General features: G+C 29.4%; 2 protein-coding genes across 3 annotated transcripts; one reads left to right on the forward strand and one right to left on the reverse strand.

Annotated features, from left to right (window-relative positions):
* Nucleotides 1-368: 368 nt before the first annotated feature.
* LOC139113302 (solute carrier family 25 member 16) lies at nucleotides 369-7,009 on the reverse strand. Its single transcript, XM_070674354.1, has 8 exons — nucleotides 6,877-7,009; nucleotides 3,565-3,900; nucleotides 3,413-3,505; nucleotides 3,155-3,288; nucleotides 2,316-2,501; nucleotides 1,943-2,099; nucleotides 1,718-1,865; nucleotides 369-1,495 (listed from the first exon to the last, which is right to left on the reverse strand). The coding sequence occupies exons 2-8, from the start codon at nucleotides 3,626-3,628 to the stop codon at nucleotides 1,321-1,323; spliced, it is 957 nt and encodes a 318-aa protein (XP_070530455.1). The 5' UTR covers nucleotides 3,629-3,900; nucleotides 6,877-7,009; the 3' UTR covers nucleotides 369-1,320.
* Nucleotides 4,248-18,817, forward strand: LOC139113298 (fatty acid synthase-like). Of its 2 annotated transcripts, XM_070674344.1 has the most exons (21): nucleotides 7,700-8,096; nucleotides 8,204-8,332; nucleotides 8,437-8,632; nucleotides 8,822-9,072; nucleotides 9,178-9,409; nucleotides 9,633-10,051; nucleotides 10,336-10,626; nucleotides 10,732-10,936; nucleotides 11,017-11,177; nucleotides 11,293-11,610; nucleotides 11,984-12,480; nucleotides 12,706-13,010; nucleotides 13,090-13,509; nucleotides 13,578-14,596; nucleotides 14,720-14,958; nucleotides 15,037-15,730; nucleotides 15,838-16,669; nucleotides 16,868-17,397; nucleotides 17,493-17,747; nucleotides 17,934-18,188; nucleotides 18,270-18,817. In XM_070674344.1, the coding sequence occupies exons 3-21, from the start codon at nucleotides 8,461-8,463 to the stop codon at nucleotides 18,378-18,380; spliced, it is 7,206 nt and encodes a 2,401-aa protein (XP_070530445.1). In that variant the 5' UTR covers nucleotides 7,700-8,096; nucleotides 8,204-8,332; nucleotides 8,437-8,460; the 3' UTR covers nucleotides 18,381-18,817. The 2 variants fall into 2 exon arrangements, with proteins under 2 accessions (XP_070530444.1, XP_070530445.1); XM_070674343.1 differs by lacking the exons at nucleotides 7,700-8,096; nucleotides 8,204-8,332 and adding an exon at nucleotides 4,248-4,504.
* The last annotated feature ends 29 nt before the right edge of the window (nucleotides 18,818-18,846 follow it).

An 18,846-nucleotide genomic window follows, 5' to 3' on the forward strand; every position in this document is an offset into this window, starting at 1 on the left:
ATTATACATTTTATTACGTTCACATATATAGAAAGTATTATTCGTGAAATGTACCCCACAACGGGAATAAAGCATTTATACTACATATAGAAAGTATTATAACAATGAATAATTAGCAAATGTCATATTTTGTAATACGTTTCAATTTGAATTTTTTAAATATAAATTTTGCATAAATTATTTTGTGTAAATGTATTTATTTTTTAAATATTTGTTTAATATCATAAAAATGAAACACTGTATGGTTATTCACTCACTTATTAAATATTTTTTGTCGATTAAATTCTGAAAATACTCTCGTACTGTATAAATTAAATAAACCATTAATACGCATATATATATACTTAGCTATTTGAGAGAGAGAGAAAGAGAGAGAGCAAGAAAGACAAAGAAATTAGTTTCATTTTAGATTTAACTTAGAAATTTATATGGTTAATTCGCGACTATTACAATATGTGTGGAGCAAATTTTGTATATCCTAATAAACTAAAAATTTTTTGTGATAGCTTTTATAATTTTTTAACTTATCTGAAATAATACTTAAATCGATTATACACACATGATAAATATAGAATTGGGCCACACTAAGCATGCAATTACTCTCTTAAACTTTACACGACATGAGTTTTATTTCAATACTTTTACTTTAACTTGCAAAATCTAACATCACACGTAGATACACCTAAATTTGCGAAAAAAAAAAAAATGCCACGGACATATAATTATATAATGTCATCTTATTATAAAGAATTAGAGAAATAAAGAGGTATTATCACATTTAGATAGAGTTATAATGTATAAATAAATATTCTAGAAAAATGTATACAAAAATATTTCTTTTTTTTTTCATATAATGTACAATTTTGTCAGTGCATATAAAATCGTATATTACACAGAATAGTGATTTGTTTAATTTATTTCACTCTTGGAACAAGAATTGTTATGTATTCAAATATTTAATTTTTATGAAACATTTGATATAAATTTTTTATTTACAATATAATTTTATACCTTTATCTAATATTAAATAATTAAACAAGATTCAAGTATCTATTTTTATCGACACTTTGGTATCGATTTTTGTTCGTTAAATGTAAAAATATTGTACGATATATGATACATATAAACATTATTTAGCGTATGACAACTTTATATTAGTTTTTAATCAAGGAATCTATTTAAAAAATTATTCTCTTTTTAATAATTATATAACATTTAAAGATATTTTTAATACTTGTACATATGTTTTTTTTTTTTTTTACTTAAAAAACTGAATTAAAAAAATAATATATATACATAATGCATGTCTTCTAATTTAGGTTATAGTTTTATTCCAGTATCTAAATGAAGTATTTGTTTCATTACTTCATACGTCGCAAAACCAACTGCCATAAAAGGAACTGCTCGTAAGAAATTAATACTCATTCCACGATATAAACCTTTTACAATGCCATTCTCGATATATATCATTCTAAGAGTAGACAACATTCCTGATCTAAAATTTATGTATTTTAATTAATAAAAAATAAAATAAAATAAAAATTAATTTTATGTATTATTTTAATGCATAAATAAAATTCAACTTATTTATATTTAAAATAAATTAATAGGGAGTATTTTTCATTTACAGATTTAAAAGATATTAACAGTAAATTAATTTAGTAAGTATAAAAAAAATATGAAACATATTTTTAAGTTATTGTATCACATTACTTACGCATACTTATATGTAGCTGGGTTCATCATAGCTAATTGCATACGTCTTTTTGTAACATCTAATGGATAGGAGAAGGTGTGTGCTACAGCTCCGGCAGCTCCTCCACATAAAAGTTTTGCTGGTATATTTAATACGAGATATATATTACCTACAAAATAAAAAAATATAATACCTGTACATTTTTTATATGTATAGTTTCGTTGGAATCGTTTAAGTTTTACTTACCGGTGCTTGTTTTATGCTCGGAACAAAAATAATGTGGTGCATACTTCATGCTTAGATATTTTACTTTCTCGAATGTATAAAAAGAAAATCCGGCGTATGGTATCATGCCTAACATATTTGGCCAGAAACCTCTGTACAACGCTCGAAGACCTCCTTCCTGAAATAATTAGCAGTTATTACTTTATTGTAGTAAGAAATCTTACAAACAGAATATTTTTGTTCTTATTTTTCCATTCCAAATTTAAATTTTTATTTTACAAAAAAATCATGATATTTATTAATATTATAATCTAACAATACAAATATAATTTTTTAGATTTATTTACTTAATTATATATGTTGATAAGTGGCTTTATGAGGCCTGCCTAATTACCTCCTTCAACATTTTCACAGCAGTGTGTTTGATTCCAGAGTAAAGTGTGTTACTGGTAACTTGAAAGGCTAGTCTTGCTCTGATAGTATCCAGTGGATATGTAATTGCAGCGGCTGTAACACCTGCAGCAGCTCCAGCCAGAAATCCACTTACGTGCGAACTTTGATCAAAGAATCCTTCTAAATGCTAAGAGAAATTTCGTGAACATCAATATCAGTTTTAGTTACAGCTACAGAAACAGATTGAACAATTTGTATGCAACAGAATAAATTACTAATATTTTTTTTAACGCCATACAAATATTTGGCCAAATATTACATAATTTAGAAATGAATTAAATGACTAATGTGATATTTTAAATCATCTGGTTTCACGATAGAAAGTCTTATTTGCTTACTTTGATTTTCATATATATATTCCATATTTGTTCCAGAGACTTCCTCTATCGACTGAAAATTGACGTTTATCTTAATAAAATATCAAGTATTGCTATTGTAAGGAATATTTGGCCTTCAATTAAACCGAAATCTTCACTATGCCAATTTTCTTCATCATAAATCATCATAAAAGTTACTTAAAGTAATTAGATATATATTGATGAATAAATATAATAATTATATTATTTGCATTAATTTAAAATAATGCGATAAGTCGTTTTAATTTGAGAGAAAGCATTGAACATTTTCAAATGGTTTTATCAACATTTCTAAATCAGAAAATAATAAATAAAATAATAATATAATAAAATTAAAATAAAATATAAAATAATTTTCTTATTACAATAATAAAATAATTCTAATTAGTTAACTAATATTTAATTTAGTTTTCTTTTTCCATACCTTTTTGTACTGTTCATATGCTGTAAATTGTATAGCTGCATATGGCACGGCTCGGATCATTTGAACGAGATTACCTTTATATAAAGCCAGGAAATTTTCACGTCGAATAATTTCTCTGAATCCTGAGAAAACACCTGCAAAAATTTATATATTTGTTTAATTGTTGATACATATGTTGAATTGTTCATGCATGTGTGTACAAATTTTTTTAATTATTTGCACTTATTACTGGTAACAAGATTTATATTATATTCCTACCAAAATGTTTATAATGCTCATGCTGTGCTTGTAATAAAATTTTAATTCGATCCAACGGTGCCACGGTTGTTTTAGAGCACATACCAGCAACACCTGAAAATGTATACATATAATATCTATTCTATCTATATTAAAACAGAGTTTTTACTTACCGCCGGCTATGAGATTTTTTACGACACCCTCATAGCTTCTAGTTTTTTTTTTAGGTCGAATCATAGCTAACAGGTAACGTTAAAACGAGTGTGAATCGTGAATTGCCAAGTCGTACGAGACAAAACGTGTGCGTTACTGCTTACAGCAACGTCCCATTTACTCCATGTGATTTCAATCACCTCAGGTGGGAGAAGGGAGATGAATAGGGGATCGCTGACCTTGACTGATCCGTTCTCATGCAGATGCGTGAGACACAATTCGTATTGTGTCTTGCATGATGCTTCACGTGTTGTACGTTATATTCTTTTTTTCTTTAAATTCCATTTCTGCAGTTTCTAGGTGGTTAATCGTAAAAAAAGATCACCAACGTGATAATGTGATAACAGTTTTAATTTCTTACATGATTATGAATGATACAATTCTGTATTTTTGCAATATTTTACGAATTAAAAATTTTTATATTTTACAAAAGTACTTTATTTGTGGATGTTCCTTTTGTATACTTCTCTTCTAATAAATTATTCGAAAAGTAAACGATGATATTTTTCGTATGTATAACGAATAAGTCATCACCTTGAGCGGAAACTTCTTGCCTCTTTATTTGTGTTCAACGTTATCTAGTTTCTATTATATTCGATACTCTATTGGAGGAGAGTGGTTCTGGAGACTGTTCAGAGAGTCCTTAGGTGGAAAACATTTTTATCCCTATAAAAAATGTTTTTCTATTGGCTGTCAGATGAGTAAATAGTAATAAACGGTCTAAATTTTTTTTTGTACAGCTATACCACGCGTGTACAGAAATTTCGCCGGATCGAAAGCAGTTAGATAAATTTGCAAGTTGCGATATAAATTTAAACCAGAGATTAATTTTACACCGAGCAATAATGTTCGCCTTTTTGAGACAAGTAATGGAAGACAGGCACGATGTTCTTAAAAGAGGTAACGTACATATATAATTACCATAGAATAGATTATAGTGTTTATAATAATTTTTCTACATCGAATCTTTTTGTTAACACAGAGGCAAAACCAACTGAGCCTACTAAAAGTATGAATATTAGTAAGAAGTTTTTGGACGTTCTAGAATTATCGTTTGAAGCAAAATACCTAAGTAAAGATATGAAACTTTCCAAAAAGAAAAATAAACTCAATGCAATAGTGAACAGGGCAGAAATGTTATTCGATCATGTAATTGATGTTTCAACAAATCCAAAATTTGATGATGTTGTTGCTTTAGCAGTATCTTTTTACAACGTAGGTTTAGAATTTGTTAATTCTACTGATATTGAAGATTTAAATACTGCTATAGTATGCTTTTCAAAATGCTTGGAATTGTTGCAAGGAAAACAGTTGGACCGTAAAGCTATATTGACAACTATAGGTGCTCTTAACGAATTAAATTTAGTTTGTGAAAAAGTGGATGAAAAGAGGTATACTTATAAGTTCTTGAATACCTCTATGGAACTATATTTAAAATATACAATGAAGGATGATTATCCTGATCCTATCCACATAGCATCTGTTCTTGGTATTAAAGAAAATGAATCAAATCCTCGTATTCTCTTGGACACTTTGCATTTCACAACTTTACAGGACTTAGGAATTCAATATTTGTCAAAGCCAAAAGATAAGCATCGATTTGTAATATATATGCATAAGATATTAAATATTCGATTAACAGATATGATTTCTAGAGGAATGGAATTTCAAGAAAATTATCTTGATTGGGCTTTAACATTGTACGATTTGTCTAAATATTTTCTAGCAAATAATCGTTTTATTGAAGCCCAAAATCACATTGCTACTGCAGATTATGTGCTATACAGATTTTCTGAAGATAAATTAAAAACGATAAAGAAAAAAGATAAATCGCGATTGAACTACTTGTACGAAAGTTATGCTTATATCTGTGCTATTAGTGCTAAAAGTTGGGGTTCTTATGGAATTTCTCTTTTACGTTTCTGGATGGAAAAAACCCCATGGATTGATGAAGACAAATCACGTGAGATAGAAGATGTTATGTCAAAATTAGAAATAAAATCCGAGGAGGAATCCAACTTGCTAATATTTTTTAGTTTAAAGAAAGAATTAAACTGTATGACTAATCAGATTAATGATACATGTATATCAAATTTTGCCCAAGCCAAATCAATTTTTGTAACAACTCTAAGACATCTTAATCTAGCAAAGGAATATTTTACTGCTGATAGTGATATTGAGTTTCATGCCAAAGTAATACTACAAATTTCAGAAGCATATAAGTACTTGGCAGGTTTTGAACAACAAAAAGATAAACGGATAAAGCTACACAAACGACGAATAGAGTTCTTAGAGGATGTACGTAAAAAATTTCATAAAGTAATCAACGTAGATTCAGAATTACAAACTTATAAACGGATTTGGTACGAATTGGTGACTTCATGTTCCACGATTATGGAACTGATGCTTGAGGAAACATATCATGACGATTCATTTAAAGACATGTCAGAAGAAATTAATCGCTATGCAAAATTAATTGCAGAAAATATAGATTTTTATTTAAAAGTAGCTTAAATTTAAACAGTGATATTTAGTCTTTTCTTTTATTTTTTACAATTGCACTTATTTAACGATTTTATGTTAAAGAATATTATTTAACTGCATTTTTTTGTTTACATGTGACTGAGAGATAAAGACTGATTTATATAAAATTATCAAACAATTTTACATTTATAATATTCTTGTCAATTTTATAACGATTTACATAATATATCATTTATGATTACATACATTTATATAAGAATAATTTTTTATAAAAGTAGATAAATTATGATAGTTGTCAATGTTATGTAAAAAAATGTAGATAAAAAGTTAGAATCTTTAACTTAAATAATTTACTTTTTGTGTACAGCAATTTAAAATAAATATTTTTTATAATTTAAATATATTGACAATGAGATTTTAAGAGCATATTAATTTAGTTTTTTCAACATTTTGCAGCATTGTACAATTGCAGTCATTGAGTTACTTATAACAAAAATTCATTTGCGTATCTTTTTTGAACAGTAACTTTAAATGTTAAATTTATATATAGCTTATTTTGTGTTTTACACATCAAGTAAAATGTATCGTGCGTGAATATTGTTAGATATTGTTTATCAGTTTTATAAGTATAAGAATAAATATTTCAGTATTTATAGATAGATACTTTTTCTGTAACGAGTACTATGAATCTCTAGTTAAAATCTCTTACTTTTGTATTAAAAACAAAAAACTTTCGGAAACAAAATAATGATACATAACACAAGTTAATAAAGAAATTTTATATTTACCGTTATTTGGATCAAGTCTTATGATTTTGGACAATTTATTTGCCTTTAAAGTAAATATATAGTATAACCATCCACTTTAGAATTTTTTCCAATTATGTGTACATTAACAAAACGCAATGCCACCGTTGTTAACGAGAATTCAAGTTATATTCCGGTTTAATAATCAAATAATAAAAAATGCCAATTCACGCCTTTTGTTAGTAACATGTTAATGTTGTTTTAATTAAGAAAAGGTGACATCCGGGATCAATTGATATTGACGTATATTCTCACTCTTTAATTCAGTGTTTAATTTTTTGCATTTTTTTAACGATTGGCTGGCTTTAGAATATAAAAGTATATTTCATAAAAATTTTTTATTTAATGTGATAATACGATAATTTAGGCAAATAAAAGCAATAAGACAAGTTGTAAAAAGTGGTGAGTGTCAATTGCATATATATTATATACAGGGTGTCTCACCCCATGTGGGAAGCTCTTACAGGTAGATAGGTTTTTTAGAGAAAGTCCTATATTATTTTATAAAATTATTGAGAACAACATTAAAATGCCGAAGCGTATTTTAGAAAAAAAGTGAGTTAAGGATAAAACTATCCTTAACGAGACATGTGTTGTCCTTTTTTTCATTTATAGTTTAACATTTAATAATTCAGAGTCAGTGATAATACAATATTTTTATAATTTGTTATTAATGAAAGTGGTATTAGTCTATTTGTGGCTAAAAAATTATTTAATTTCTTTAACAGTTTTATTAATTACTTTATATATAATAAAGTTTAATAACTCGTCAGTTTAAAAAACAGTATCTTAATATATTAATAACTGCCGATTTTTTTTTTTTTTGGTTGATTAAAATGCAAACTCTTAAACATCTTAATATATAAATTAATAAACTTATACCACTTTGAAAAATAACGACTCATGTTACACGTGTACATTGATGTGTATACCATATTACATGATGTAAATTGCAATTCAGAGTTACTTTTCTTTCTTTTTCTTATTTTTCTACTTCTTGTTTTTTAAACGGAAGTACTTTAAATTACAAATTTACTAAAATAGAATTGCATGTATAAGAGCGTTGCGACAGTTTATAAAGTCAACCAAATTTACATCATAACAGTCATTTGAGTTAGACTTGTTATTAAGGTAATCCGAATGACTTTTCGTTTTTTCATCGGACTTGAACATCACAGTAAAAGTACAAACGTCAAAACCAGGTATAATTGGCAATCTAATCTACCTTTAAAGCAAGATTTATGAAAAATTTGAGAAATTTAAATTGCCGCATAATTAATGTATTATATATCTAAACAAATTTTAACAGGTTCTAGTAAATTCAAGGAAAGTCTTTTCATAAACGAATATAGAGAAGAATTTATAATTATATACTAAAAAAGAGGAAGAGGTTTCATTGGGATGTAACATATGCGTTATTGAAAAGAAAATTAAAAGAGTAATTAAATAAATTATGCGCGTATTTTTGCACAAAGCGCATTTTATAATACTTATTAAAAGAACGAATAAAATACACATAATAATATTTTTTTTTTTTTTTAGATTATCCGAAAAAGAATCGAGATCATGGATAGCACAGCAACATCTGAGCCGTGGGACGATTTTGTTTCTGGGGAAGAAATTGTCATTTCTGGTATTGCCGGTAGATTTCCAGATTCCAACAATATGGATCAGTTACGAGAAAATCTATTCAATAAAATTGATCTCGTTACAGAAATTTGTGGACGATGGAAGAGAGGTGATTGACAATAATATACGAGACAGTTTTGCATTCATAATGCTGAGTATATACGTAAATTCTTTTTGTAACAATTTATTATCACGTTAATTAATTGTAACCTGTTAAGAAAATATAATACTTTTTAAACCAAAATTTTATTGCATATAAAATAAACGAAGTGTATAAACTGTAACATTGTATGTTTAGATTATGTTGACTTGCCAAAACGCATGGGAATAATTCATAACTTCGACAAGTTTGACGCGGATTTCTTTGGAATATCTTCTCAAGAAGCACACACACTTGCACCTGAGATAAGAATGTTATTAGAACATGCTAGTGAAGCAATTATGGATGCAGGGATCAACCCAAAGCAATTGAGAGGAAAAAATACCGCTGTGATCATAGGATCATCCTTTTGCGAAACGCAGTCTAAATTTTTATATGAAGATCTTGAGGTAGAGAAATACGTTAATTAATATCTATAAAAGATATAATATAAACGAGAAAATATTATTAAACTTATGTGTGAGAAATTGTAACTATTAAGTTTTTGCAATTAGATGCGTGGTTTGAATATTATTGGATGTTCCAAATCTACAATGGCAAGCATGCTTTCGTATCAATTAGGCCTGAATGGCCCATCTTATGTAGTTGATACAGCCTGCAGTTCCACTCTTTATGCTTTGGCTGCTGGTTATCGTCATATCATGTCAGGCGAATGCGAAGACGCAATAATTGGGACTGCAAGTGGATGTTTTCATGCAACTATAAATTTACAATTTGCTCGTCTTGGTATTAATTAATCTACTATATAATAATAATAATAAACCTAATAAAATTAATAAAGATCACTGACAAACTGGCGGAGAACTGGAAAAAAACTGGCGAACAAAAACTTGTCGCGCCTGAACCGCATTTAAAACTATTTATTATTACAATATTTTCTCCATAAAATTCCGTTGCGCGTACACTTAAGATATATATCCTGTGTATGTATATGGTTTTTACTTTTCAGGTGTTTTGTCACCTACCGGTTACTGCAAGCCTTTTGATACCAACGCAGATGGTTATGTACGTAGTGAAACAGTAGGAGTAATATACGTACAAAAAGCAAAAAATGCAAAAAGGATTTACGCCATATGTCCACATATTAAAACAAACAGCGACGGTTATAAAGAAGAAGGAATAACATATCCATCGACGAAAATACAAAGTACCTTACTATCGGAATATTATCAAGAGTGTGGAATATCACCATTTTGCTTAGAATATTTTGAAGCACATGGAACTGCTACCAAAATTGGTGACCCTCAGGAAATTAATGCCATTTATAATGCTTTATGTAAGGATAGAAAAACTCCATTAATGATCGGTTCTGTAAAATCTAATCTTGGTCACGCTGAACCAGCAAGTGGTTTCACTCAAATCGCTAAGGTAAAATAAGTAATTTTGACTTTTCTTTCTTATTGATTAATTTTATTTTGAAAGTTAAAATTAAAAATTTGTTTTATAGTTTATTATTTGAGACACGATTACTTATTAAAAATTTGCAGAACTCTTCTATTACGTTAAATCGTTATCGAGATACGATACGCATAATATACATGATAAATGAAACTGTTGAACTAATCTAGCCGAGCTGAATTTGCAATTTATTATTATTTTATACCTCTCATAACTTTATATTTAAATTTTAAATTAGTCATTGATTTTTCAAGGTAATAATAGCATTCGAAACTGGTATTGTTCCACCAAATATTCATTATACTTCACCACGAAATGATATAGATGCCTTAAGAAATGGAGCTATTCATGTTGTCGACGAACCAATGCCACTTAAAAGTGGTTATGTAGGTATCAATTCTTTCGGTTTCGGTGGCTCTAATGCTCACATGTCATTAATATGGAATCGCAAGCATAAGATTAGTAATGAACCGAAAGATGATTCGCCAAGACTTGTAATATTATCTGGATGCACTGAAGAATTAGTCAAAGTATTTTTAAATAATGTTAGTAGATATTTTAAAAACAACTTTGCAATAACTATATTAAAAATAAATTAAAATTAATTATTATATGTGATATCATTTGCTTAAACTTTTTTTTTATCATAGGTCGCTAGTTGTCCATTAAATGTAGAATATATTCGTTTGTTACACGACATACATACGGATAACATAAATGGTCATTCATGGAGAGGATTCACTATATTAAATACACTGCAACAAGATTCAATAATGGAAATTCAAAATTATGAAAATATAAAAAGACCTATTTGGTTTGTATTTACTTCTTTAGGTTCGCAGTGGCCTGGAATGGGTACGTATTAAAAATTTTTCTGCTTTATATAATATTTACAGTAGGATTTATATAATGATATAATTTTTTAATTATTTTAGGTCAAAACTTGTTAAAATTTCATGTTTTTGCAAATGCTATACAAATATGCGATGACACTTTAAAACCATACGGCATAAATGTCACAGATATTTTGACAAAGACAGATAAAATAATATGCGAAAACGAGTTGTACATATTTGTTGGTATTGTCGCTATTCAGGTAATATATTATATTGTATATTAAAGTTATAAAATAGTTGCAATTATATATATTATAAAACAAGAAATATAAAATAAAAAGTAATTAGTCTAAAGTTATTTGTATAAATTTCTAGATTGGTTTAGTAGATCTTTTAACATCACTAGGAATTATTCCGAATTACATGATAAGTCATTCTGCTGGCGAACTTGGTTGTGCGTATGCTGATGGATGTCTTACTATTGAACAAACTATTTTATCGGCATATTTTATTGGTTTGGTATGTACTGAAGAAAAAATAATTCATAGCTCTATGGCAACTGTCAGTCTTGATTACGAATCTCTCAAAAATATATGTCCGGCTAATATCGAAATAATATGCCGCAACAGCAAGAGCAATAACGTTGTGAGTGGACCCATAAAATCGTTGCAAGAATTTATTAAAAAATTACAGGTAAAATTGAACGCTTCTTGTATTTCATAATTTGAAAAGTTGTTTAATAATTTGTTACGTCTAGGGTCGTGATAAGGATAAAAAGAGAAAGATATTTTGACGCTTATTTGAAATTGTATAATTGGTGGCCTTGATTTCGATAAGGAATTAATTGAATCATAGATCTAAAAATAGAAATTATTCTTAGCGATAGATTATATAGACTACTGAGTCTTGGAAACTCTTGATATCTAAGAGAAAAAAAATCTTTTTAAAAGAAACTAGGACGTAACATTATCATTAAATAACATTTTTTAATTCCAGGCATAATTTATCATATCATATCATATAATTAAATCTGTATCATATAATTAAAATACATTTTTATTGTCAGATTAATAATGTTCACGTAAAAGAGATAGATTGCAACGTACCATATCACAGCTCTTATCTTGCATCTGTAAAAAATAAACTTTTGCTTAATTTAAGTAAAATAATATTACAACCGAAAGATCGGAGTTCAAAGTGGATCAGCACTTCCACACGTCGTACGGAATGGTTTACTTCGGCATCAAAAATATCATCAGCAGAGTATCATACACGTAGTATATTAAATACCGTTCTCTTTGAACAAGCGACACATCTAATTTCTAGTAATGCGGTGACCATTGAAATCGCTCCCGACGGCGTTCTGCAAAGTATTTTGAAAGAATCTTTGCATCTAGAAAGGAACGTTATATTGACTGGGCGTACTGAACAAAACATCAAGATGATTCTACAAGGAATTGGAAGACTTTATAATTATGGCTTGCAGCCGCAAGTTGCTAATTTATACCCGCCAATAGATTTTCCTGTTAGCCGAGGAACTCCTATGATCTCTCCATTTATCAGGTATGCGACAGGATATTATTTAAAATCACAATATCAATATTGTATACATAAATAAGAAGAAAGAGACGAACTTAACAAAAGTGTCAAAGTCGAAAATTATAAAAAAGTGTATTACGGAAATCCGAAACAAAAAGTTATGTACCATATATTTTGTAAAAATAACTTTTCAACTCTGACTCTTTGTTTGAAACATTCTATTAATATATTATATTAATGTAATATTAGATGGGATCATTCCAAAAATTGGTACGTAATGAATTCTGAATTACAAACGGTCCTAGAATCCCAAGAAAGATACGTTGAAATCTCACTTGATGATGAAGATTACGAATATATGAACGGTCATGTAATCGATGGAAGAAATTTGCTTCCCGCAACGGGTTATCTCGATCTCGTTTGGCAAACTATCGGAATGATGAAAGGAGTAATATACACAACAATACCGATAGTATTTCGAGACGTTAACTTTATTCGCGCTACGCATTTAGCAAAAAATGATGTTGTAAAATTAATAATTTCGATACAAAAAGGTATTTATAAAAAAGTTGTTTGAAAATGACATATATTAGGTCATAAAACTGCATATTAGATATAGAAAAAATATTACAGATGGAAAGTTTGAAATAATCGAAAGGGATAGCGTTGTTGTAACCGGCATAGTGCACCAAACAACCAACCCAGAAGAGGAAATGATTCGGACAGATATATCACTAGAAAATAATGATGAAGTGGAACATATGACTGCTCGAGATATCTACAAGGAATTAAGATTGCGCGGTTATCAGTATAGTGGCTTGTTCCGTGGACTGCAAAGTGCATCTATTTCCGGAATTAAAGGACATATTGTTTGGAAAAATAATTGGGTAACATTTATGGATACCATGCTACAGATGCGTATTATTGGATACGATACCAGGGATTTGTATGTTCCAACGAGCATTCAGAAGTTGGTAATTAATCCTAAGCTACATACATCGAGGGTACAGAATAGCGTGACTGGTGCGGAAGATACGACAGCTAAGGATAAACGTAAGTGTTCTTTAATTATCCGTGACAATATTTAATATCATTACACGTATTGTTTGGTTTAATTATAGAATTACCGATACAAATATACAAACAACTAGACACATTTGTAGCTGGTGGAATAGAAATTCGTGGCCTTAAGGCCACTCAAATTTTTCGTCGAAAATTAACTCAGGACGCTGTTGTCGAGGAACACGTATTTGTAGCTCATTGTGATCGCGGTAAAATTTCTTTAAGCGAAGCGATTCGGATAACGGCGCAACTTGTGCTAGAAGATTATGGAATCATAAAAATAAATGTTCTTGAAATGGTAGAAGACGTCGATGATGTTGCATTGCAACTACTTTCATCTTCGTTGCTAGTTGAAGCATTTGGTGACGTGCCATTGATACAGACGAATATCACTGTACTAGCATCACAAAATCGTTTTGATCTAACAAACCTGCCACCGAACATTTCGATTGGAGATTTAAACAAGCCATCTGTAAGCGAGAAAGTCTTAATAGTTGCCGGATTTAACTTGCTGACTAAACAACAATCCTCGTTAGAACGGCTCTTACCATTTATAAGAGATGGCGGTTACTTGTTAACACGTGAGAAATGTGACATAAATAATTATACCAAATATTTAGAGCAGTACGAATTAAATATTGTTCTTGAAAAGCACACTGACACAGAAATAATTGTGCTCTTGAAGAAGATAATTTTTATAGAAAAAAGAATTGTTGTTCACATAAATAATGATAATTTTAATTGGTTGGAAGATCTAAAACTACTCGTGAGCGGTGAAAATAAGCTCAAGAAAAATAATAGAATTATAATTGTTGGAGAAAAAGATTTCGAATGCGGTTTGTTGGGTTTCATTAATTGTTTGAGAAAAGAGCCAGGTGGAGAGTTTATTCGGGGTGTGCTTATTCAAGATGAAAAAGCTCCTGAATTTTCTTTGCAAGATCCTTTATATATGCAGCAGTTGCAAAAAGATATGGTTATCAATGTATTACGATCTAATAAAACATGGGGTTCATATAGACATTTGAGATTAGCCCAATTGAACACCGAATTAGTACCTACCGCCCATATCCGTCAAATGGTACATACGAATTTTTTCAAAGAATATTTTTATTATTTTCGATAATATATTATGTATTTTCGTTTTTTTTTAAATATTGTATTTGGTATCAAACTAATTCTATTTATTCAAATTTTTTCACAGATTTGTGGCGATCTAAGTACATTTCGCTGGATAGAGAATAGTCAATCTATTGAATCTTGTCGAGAGGATTTGGTACGCGTGGTTTATTCATCTCTCAATTTTAAAGATGTAATGCTTGCGACTGGAAAATTGTTTAATCAAGCACTCGCGCAAGGACGGCTATTTCAATATATACCCTTAGGATTAGAATATGTGGGATTCGATGCCAACGGACAACGTGTAATGGGACTTAATACAAAGTAAATAATTCTCGATTAAAAAAATAGCTTCGTTAAAATATAATAAAATTGAAATTAAATGAAAATTATTCTTTTCAGTTGTATAACAAACGTTGTTGTAAAAGACAAAAATTTATCTTGGAAAATACCCGATACATGGACATTTGAAGCAGCTGCAACAGTTCCATGCGTTTACAGTACAGTTTATTTAGCCTTATACATTTATGGGAAAATGAAAAAAGGTGATAAAGTGCTTATACATTCTGGTACTGGCGGCATTGGACAGGCGGCTATTCATCTTGCTCTCAAGGAAGGGTGCGAAGTGTTCACTACTGTGGGCACGAGCGATAAACGAAAGTTTATTAAAAAAAATTTCCCGACAATTTCGGATAAACATATTGGAAATTCACGAGATACGAGCTTTGAGCAAATGATAATGCAGGAAACGAACGGTCGTGGCGTCAACATTGTATTAAATTCATTAGCGGAAGAAAAATTAATCGCGTCCATTCACTGTCTGGCGCAAAACGGACGTTTTCTAGAAATTGGCAAATTTGATCTCAACTCCAACAATCCTTTAGACGTATCTATATTTCGGAAAGGTATTAGTTTCTACGGAGTTCTCCTTGATAATATGTTTACCAGCGATCACAAGTATAAATCGCAATTATGCGAAATGATGACTAACGGCCTTAAAAACGGTACTATCAAACCACTCAATGCAAAAATTTTTGCGAAAACAGAAATTGAAGAGGCTTTTAGATACATGGCAAGCGGAAGACATATCGGAAAGGTATGCGTCAGTATTAATTAATAATTGCGTAGAAAATAATTTATACGTATAGTATATTATATCTTATAAAAACACGTTTTTTTATATATGTATAAAAACTTTTATAGATAATTATAAGCATTCCAGAAGTGGATAAACCTTTAGATAACCCTGTTCTCGCATATCGTCGCTACTATTGCCTTAAAAACAAAAGTTACATTATATTAGGAGGACTCGGTGGTTTTGGATTGGAATTAACTGATTGGCTGATATTTCGAGGCGCCAGGAATATCGTCCTAATATCACGAACTGGAATAAAAAACGGATATCAGCGAATGAAAGTTCGATTGTGGAAGTCGTACGGTGTGAATGTGTTAATTATGCAGAATATTAACGTCGCTGATTACAAGGACTGCGAATACCTCTTACGAACTGCCGAGAGAGGAGCACCGGTGGATGCAATATTTAATCTCGGTGTGATATTGAAAGACAACATCTTGGAGAATCAAACTGCGGCAACTTTTGCAGAAACCTTTCAGTCGAAAGCTCGAGCAACGCAAACATTAGACAAACTTTCTAGACAGATCTGCCCGAAATTACGACACTTTGTTGTGTTTTCTTCTGTTTCGTGTGGCAGAGGAAACGCGGGACAAACCAATTATGGGATGGCCAATTCCATTATGGAAAGGATCTGTGAGAAAAGAGTGGAAGAAGGATTACCTGGATTAGCGATTCAATGGGGAGCTGTGGGTGATGTCGGTCTTGTTGCCGATATGCAAGAGGAAAATAAGGAACTGATTATCGGTGGCACTTTACAACAGAGGATATCTTCCTGTTTAAATGAGCTCGATAAGTTTTTAATTTACGGTCGACCAATTGTGAGTAGCATGGTTGTAGCTGAAAAGAAAGCGGGATCTTCCGGGTTGAGCAGTTTGGTAGAAACTGTTGCGAATATCTTAGGTAAGTATTCACGAATTTACTTTTTGCACGTATTTGTTATAATAATATTAATAATAATGTATTAATTTTAACTTACGTTACTTAAAGTATGCAAATATATATACGGGTGTAATAATATTTTTTATAGTTTATATAGTATAATTTATAAGTAATATGTTACAGCCGTATAAATCATAATAATTTTCTACTATATTTTAGATATAAAAGATTGGAAAGTTATAAGTCAAAATACGTATCTGGCTGAACTTGGAGTGGACTCCATGATGACCGTGGAAATTAAGCAAACTCTTGAACGAGATTTTGATATTTTTTTAACTACGCAAGAAATACGAAATCTCACTTTCGCAAAACTTAACAAACTAACCAATGACAATGTTAGTAGCAATGCAAATGCTAATGGCAATGCAAATGTTAATGGCAATGCAAATGTTAGCGACGATAACACACTAAATAACAAGAAACCCAACGTGGTGGAAACAAATGCTATAAACCTTTTAATTGGCATTGTAAAAGATAAAGATTTTATTTTAGAATCCTGTTTAAATCTTTCAACTAAAAAACAAGAATCTACAACCGAAGTTTTTCTTATACCGGGTATTGATGGGAGTGCCACTATATTTAATTATTTGATACCAAATATTAAATTTTCAACAACATTTTTACATTACACGACAATCGATATCGATGCTGTAGATATTATATCAGAGGCGACTGATCATCTCATAAACGTAAGTCAATCACTTTAATATTATATTCATAAAGAATCGTTTTTATGTTTAAGGAGAAACGTAAAGTTTATCTAATATTTTTAATATGTTTACAGCATGTATTATTAAAACTGGAAAATGGAAAAGATTTCGTAATGGTAGGATACTCTTTCGGATCTATTATCGCAATTGAATTAACTAGAAAACTGGAGACTATGAATTTTAAAGGTCGGCTAATTCTTATTGACGGCGCTCCTGAACAAATACAAGCATTATATAGACATTCTGTATCAAATTCTAATAATACAGATCTTCAAATTGTTGTTTTAACCAACATTATGGAAATTTATTCACCAGGAAGTAGTGAAAAAGTATATCTTTTTTTTTTTAAGCTTAATAAAATTTTATATAAAAATGTATGAATTTCTTTGAATTTAAATCAAACTAAATCGAAATACTGCGAGACAAAAGCGTGACTCGTACATTTCTAGTCTTTAGAATATTATACTTTAAAGTAAAACTTGTATATAAAAAACAGAAAATATGCAATTTTACAGATTTTAATACAATTGAAAAAATGTCAGACCTGGGAAGAAAAATATAATATTTTTGCCAAACAGTTCTTGGCAACGAACAAGTCACTTTCAGCTCTAAATTTAAAGAAGTTGTGTATAACAATTTATAAATATTTATCCGCTGTACAGCAGTATAATCCTTCTACGTTATCGTCTATTAAATCTTCCATCACGTTGCTAAGATCTACACAATTATTGCAAATACCCATGATGGAAGAAGATTATGGTCTGCAAAAGGTATTTTAATAAGATTGTTTAAAAATCTCTATTTACGTTTAAACTTTAACAAAACGTCTTATTAAATTTTAATGATTTAAGGTGACTCAAAATGCAGTAAAAGTTTATTGTATCGAAGGTACTCATATAACAATTATGAGAAACAAGAAAATAGCATCTGCGATTAATGGAGAACCATTATTTGCAAACTAAATAATAACTAAATATATATATGAGTATATATATACATATGAGTATTAGTATAAATTATATTAATTAATGTTTAAATGTATATATATACAAAAATAATATTTAAAGAAACGAGAAACATTTAAAATACCATCCCATCTCGATCATCTCCCTCTTTTACTTTCTTTTGCATATATTATAGTTTATTTGATAAATATATAAAAAAAAGGGAGAATTGAGCGACGTATTTCCTTCTTAGAATAGATGCAGACAATAGTAGAAGTGTCTGATTAATGAAACTAAATTTTATAGAAAATAATAGCAAGCATTAAATCGATAAATGTAACTTCTAAAAATGGAATCATAAACGTATAACAAATGCTGTTATTAGATACATTGTTACTCGTATTAATAATCTTTTCATAAATTCGGGAATTGTTATAAAAATTTACAAAGGTATGTAAATTGAGAGTTAGAAATATCCCTGATA

Source organism: Cardiocondyla obscurior, linkage group LG02 (assembly GCF_019399895.1).
Source record: "Cardiocondyla obscurior isolate alpha-2009 linkage group LG02, Cobs3.1, whole genome shotgun sequence".
Taxonomy (NCBI): Eukaryota; Metazoa; Arthropoda; class Insecta; order Hymenoptera; family Formicidae; genus Cardiocondyla; species Cardiocondyla obscurior.

What these genes read in the sequence shown, in the direction of transcription:
- LOC139113298 (XM_070674343.1), top strand. An exon ending in TTTACAATTTGCTCGTCTTG is followed by an intron (nt 9,410 to 9,632) that starts GTATTAATTAAT and finishes TTTACTTTTCAG; the next exon opens with GTGTTTTGTCACCTACCGGT. An exon ending in CACCAGGAAGTAGTGAAAAA is followed by an intron (nt 17,748 to 17,933) that starts GTATATCTTTTT and finishes GCAATTTTACAG; the next exon opens with ATTTTAATACAATTGAAAAA.
- LOC139113302 (XM_070674354.1), bottom strand. Translation starts at nt 3,628, where the DNA reads ATGATTCGACCTAAAAAAAAAACTAGAAGCTATGAGGGTGTCGTAAAA. An exon ending in CATATGAACAGTACAAAAAG is followed by an intron (nt 2,502 to 3,154) that starts GTATGGAAAAAG and finishes AATTTCTCTTAG; the next exon opens with CATTTAGAAGGATTCTTTGA. An exon ending in CCAGCTACATATAAGTATGC is followed by an intron (nt 1,496 to 1,717) that starts GTAAGTAATGTG and finishes CATAAATTTTAG; the next exon opens with ATCAGGAATGTTGTCTACTC.